At 54.5% G+C, this 5,027-nt stretch overlaps 1 protein-coding gene across 1 annotated transcript in view; it reads left to right on the forward strand.

Moving 5' to 3' along the window:
* The window catches only part of GPR179 (G protein-coupled receptor 179), a 15,478-nt gene extending 11,208 nt beyond the window's left edge, over window positions 1–4,270 (forward strand). The window contains exon 13 of the mRNA XM_010843140.1: window positions 4–4,270. Within this exon, the coding sequence (XP_010841442.1) occupies window positions 4–4,270 (4,267 nt within the window). The remainder of the gene's footprint in view (window positions 1–3) is intronic.
* The last annotated feature ends 757 nt before the right edge of the window (window positions 4,271–5,027 follow it).

Consider the following 5,027-nt stretch of genomic DNA (forward strand, 5'->3'; position numbering starts at 1 on the left):
CAGAAGGCTGCCGCACGTGCCCATCCGGCACCAGATCTCCACACCCATCATGGCCACGTCCGGGGCGGGCCTGGGGGAGCCGGGGATGCTGTCTCCCACCTCCACTTTGGCCCCAGCTCTGATGCCAGCTCCTGCCCCTGCCCTGGCACCCATCCCAGTACCCCCACAAAGCCCCAACCTACTTACCTACATCTGCCCGTGGGAGAATGCAGAACTGCCGGTGAAGAAAGAAAATGTGGCTCAGGAAGGCCCCTCGGGGCCAGAGCAAGGCAACCCATCTCATGCCCCAGCTCGGGCCCGTCTCTGGAGGGCCCTCTCTGTGGCAGTAGAGAAGAGGGGGCCTGGGGAGAATGGGATGGACACAGAGGATGGGCGTCTCCAGGGGGAAACTGAGGAGGATGAGAACAGGCCCAAGGTCTTCTCTAAATCCCACAGCCTCAAGACCCCTGTCCAGCAGGGTTCCATGCGCAGTCTGGGCCTGGCTATCAAAGCTCTGACCCGTTCTCGGAGCACACACAGAGAGAAGGAGAGTGGGGAAGGGAGTCCTAAGAAGGAGGAGAAGGGCCGAGCTTCTGGAGAGGGTGTGGGGGCATGCCCCAGATCTCCCAGGCCAGGCCGGCCCAAGGGGGTGAGTAAGCAGGCGGCACTTGGCCCCTGTGATGATGAAGAGTCCCTCCAGAACCAACAGAACGCTCACACCAGCAGGATGCTCCAAGTCTGTCACCGGGACAGCAGCAGGGAACAAGAAGACAGAGGCAGGAGGACTTCCCAGTGTCTAGGGGAGGGGAAGGTTGAGAGAGCAGGTAAAACAGGCCCTGCCACACTGAAGCAACTCAGGCAGGGCACAGCTGGGGACAAAAATGCTAAGCAAGCAAAAGAAGCTCCTGTGGGGTGGCAGGAACTACCCAAAGCTGGCCTCCAGCCCCTGGGCAGTGCTGACCCCAGGGTGACAGAAGTGTGCCCCTGGGAAGTCACCGAGTCAGAACTGTGTCAGCCTGATGGTAGCAACAAAGCTGAAATCTGCCCCTGGGAGGTGGGTGGAATCCCTGAGGAGGAGGCCCTACGGCAATATCTAGATGCCTCCCAAGGCGAGAAGGAGAAAGCCTCAGAAAAATCTGAGCCCAAAGATGTGGTTGTTGTGGCTTGGAAAAAGCCAGAGAGGTTGGTCAGGGGTCAGGAGGCAGTTTGTCCTTGGGAAAGTGCTGATCCTGGGGGTGTGTCTCCTGGGTCAGCCTCTCAGGACTCAGACAGAACCAGGGGCCGGTCTGAGGCAGTGGGCAGTGTGGAGCCTAGAGAGATGGAGACGCATCGGTGGGAAGCCCCTGGCCCAGGAGCTTGTACATCTGACATCACCACAGCAGAGCTGTGTCCCTGGGAGGCAAGTGAAGGAGAGACAGGGAAACCATCCCAGGAGGGAGTAAAGAAACTCCCCCAGGAAAAGCAGAAAACCCCCGAGAAAACAATCTTCTGGAAAGAACAGAAACTGGGTGAAGGCTTGGAGTCTCTTTGTCAGTGGGAAAGGACAGATTTCCGGGGCCCCTCAGTGGTTTCTACTCAGGCCCCAGGAACCCCCGGTTGCTCAGGCAGTTTGGGCAGTAGCATCACTGAAGTCTGTCCATGGGAGGCAGGAGACACTCCTGCCATTGGGAAGGCAGAGATCTGTCCCTGGGAGCTGGGTGATGAGATAGTAGGGAAGGAAATGCTGAGTCAGGGGCCAGGTGGCGAATCTCCCCAGGAAAAGTGGGACACCTCCAGAACAGGGAGCTTTGGAGAGATGAGGGGATGGACTGGGAAAGCAGTGCAGAAACTTAGCCAACAGCAGGAGTCAGTGTGTCCGTGGGAAAGCACAGCTGCTGGGCACGCTGGCCCACATCTAGACAATTCCTCATCCAAAGCTGATGGCCAACTCCTCAGCAATAAAGGAAGTAGAGCAGCGCAGGTCTGCCCACCAGATCTCAGGTCAGAGGGAAAGGGAGCAACACCTGCCAAGGCAGAAGTCTGTCCCTGGGAGGTGAATGAGAGAACGACAGAGGACTGGACATCAGGGCAGGCACCAAAAGGAAGAGAATCTCAAAAGGACAAGGAGAAGATGCTTGAAATATCAGGCATCAAAGCTAGCCCAAGTTGGGCAAAGCCTGAGGAACAGATGCCAACGCAGGAAGCAGTCTGTCCCTGGGAGAGTGTGGACCCTGTCAGCTTCACCCCACAACCTGGTCTTCAAGACACAGGAGGACCCAAAGCCAGTTTCCAGATGTCTGGCAGTGTGGAAAGCAGAACTGCTGAGATTTGTCCCTGGGACGCGGAGGAAACCCTGCCTGCTGAGAAGGCTGAGGTCTGTCCCTGGGAGGTGAGTGCTGGAGCTGGGGAGAGAAGGGCTTTGGGAATGGAGGCCATTAGGCAATTTTCAAGCAAAACGAGGAAGCCTTCTGCAGATTCTGGACCTAGCGAGAGAGCTGTTGCTACTCCAGAGAGGCAGGCCCAGGAGCGGGAACGGGCTTGCCCCTGGGAGAGCATGGATCCAGGGGGCTCCTCTTGGCATTCAGACACTCTGGGCACTGCCAAGCCAAAACCTGGGGTCCAGGAGCTGGACCGTGTGGGGTGCAGACCAGTGGAGGTATGTCCCTGGGAAGCGGAGGGAGCACCTACTAGTGAAAAAGTCAAGGTCTGTCCCTGGGAGGTGGATGAAGGAGCCCCTGGGAAGGAATTAGAACAAGAGATGAGAACTGACTCAGTGGGGCAGAGGGAGAAAATGCTAGAAAAGGGGAGACTCATCTCCCTGGGAGAAGACAGATCGAAATGGGAAACACAACTGAGTCAAGAGCAGGAAGCTGTGTGTCCCTGGGAGAAGGACTTGAGGGCACCTACTGCTCAGGCCCCTGAGGTCTCAGACGTGTCCAGCAGAGGGGTAGAGGAGCCCTCCCTAGAAATAAGTGATGAGGCAGCAGAGAAAGGGGGCCTGACGCAAGACCCAAAGATGGACTCCTCCCCAGAACACGTAGCCCCAGAAAAAGCAGAAGTCACTGCTGAAGATGGGGAAAAAGTGAGCAGTGAACTACAACCTGTCCATCTCCAGGAGAGCACGGCCCCCAGGGACTCCTCCTCCCACCCACATAGTCAGTGCCCTGACCAACCTAAAGCCGGCTCTCAGACACTGCCCAGAGCTGGGGACAGGCTCGCTGAGGTCTGCCTGTGGGATGCTTCCACCACGGACGCTCCCAAACGTGACAGCGGTGCCAAAGCTGAGACCTGTCCCTGGGAAGTGACTGAAAGAACCCCTGAGGAAGGGGCATCAAGACAGGATGGAGATGAGGAAACTCAAGAGGAGAAGGGGAAAGCCCCAGAAAAACCAGAGCACAAAGCTGTGGCCCTTCAGGAAAAGCCTGAGAGGGCAGATGGAAAGCAGGAACCAGCCCCACAAGCTTCCGACAGTAGCAAAGAAAGTCCCAAGGCAGCAGGCAGTGTGGGGGCCAGCATAGCAGAAGTATGTCCACGGGAAGTGCAAGAAGCTCCCCCTGATAAGAAAACAGAAATCTGCCTTTGGGAGGTGAGCCAAGAAACAGCAGAGAAAGGGGGATGTGAACAAGAGGTAGACAGAGAATCTCAAGGGCAAAGAGAAATGTTCCTGCAAAAGGCAGAATCTGGAGGGACTGAAGAACACTCTTCAGAAGAAGTAAAAGTCAGCGGAGAGACGGAGGCAATCTGCCCTTGGGAAGGTACAAGGTCAGAAGGGCTCTCTCCTCAGCCAGATGCTCCAGCCATGGACCAACCCAAAGACAGTCCCCATGGAGTAAGCAGTATGGGGAGCCGGGTGGCAGAGCTGTGTCAATGGGAAGTCACAGATCCCGAAGGAAATAAAATAACAGGCACCATGGCAGACATCGACACATGTCTCTGGGAGGGAACTGGAGCCCCATCTGAGGAATCTGGTCTCCTGGCTTTAACAGCAACTCAGAAGCAAATGCTCTGCCCCACAGCCCCTGAGAACCCACCATGCCTTTTAGTCCAGAGACCTTTGGGTAGCTTCTTTCCAGACAGCAAAAGCCCCCGCCCCAAGGTGAACAAGCCAGCCAGCACCTTTACTCTGGAGGGTGTCAGAGAACTCCAAGTCCCTTCAGAACCTGGGCCGAGGACCAGCTTAGGCCCAGAGCCAACCCTCCAAGAAGCTATGACTCAGAAGTCTTCTTCCTTAACTAAAGACCAAGAAGTAGCTTCTGAAACTCAACTTGAAGAACTCACCACTCCAACTGTCTATCCTTGGGACTGGGAGTAACAACTGCATCAGTGAGGTCATACACTGGGTGGCTAGCTTTCAGAACAGTCAAGGTTCTTTCCAAGTTCTAGGTGTTTCCAAAAAACTGAAACAACCTAAAGGTTGGTTGGCCACTTTCCCTTTCCTTTCCCTTTCACAAACTTGGCCACTTTCCCTCTCCAAGAAGGCCAGAAGTCAACTCATTCCAAAGGCAAACTGTACAAGAAAGGTGCAACTCAGACTCCAAAAGGAAGTACCAGCCTCTCTTTACTTCCAGTTCTCCTTCCTGCTCCAGAGGACGAGAGCCAGACCTTCTGCTTCTAATTAATCCTCCCATCCAGCTAGAGTACTCAACACAAGCCATCTGTGACATCACTAGTAAAGCTAATGTTAATGACAAAAGGGAGTCAGCTGTACCTGGCCCACACTTTCACAAAGGTAGACACATTCTTCTCTGAAGTCTCCCAGGGATATTTTTTGAGAAGAAACTAAACCACTCAAGGCATTGGCAACATAGAGGCTGAAGATTATAAAAGGTCACCACAGAGAGTTTAGAAGCTACTTAATTCAAGTTCAAAGGCAAATCAGAGGAAAACTTAAATGGCTCAAAAGAGGTCCCTGTAATGCCTTAAAGATCTTGTCATTTTGACTTTGGACCCCCAGTTTCTGTTTTATTGATCCTCTTACCTGCCCTGCTTGACTGCTGAAGTAGAGTCAATCAAGCACATTTATGTCCATATCAACATCTGGCGTCCAAAGCAACGTAGGAGACAGAGAG

This window comes from Bison bison, unplaced genomic scaffold (assembly GCF_000754665.1).
Source record: "Bison bison bison isolate TAMUID 2011002044 unplaced genomic scaffold, Bison_UMD1.0 scf7180017864180, whole genome shotgun sequence".
Taxonomy (NCBI): domain Eukaryota; kingdom Metazoa; phylum Chordata; class Mammalia; order Artiodactyla; family Bovidae; genus Bison; species Bison bison.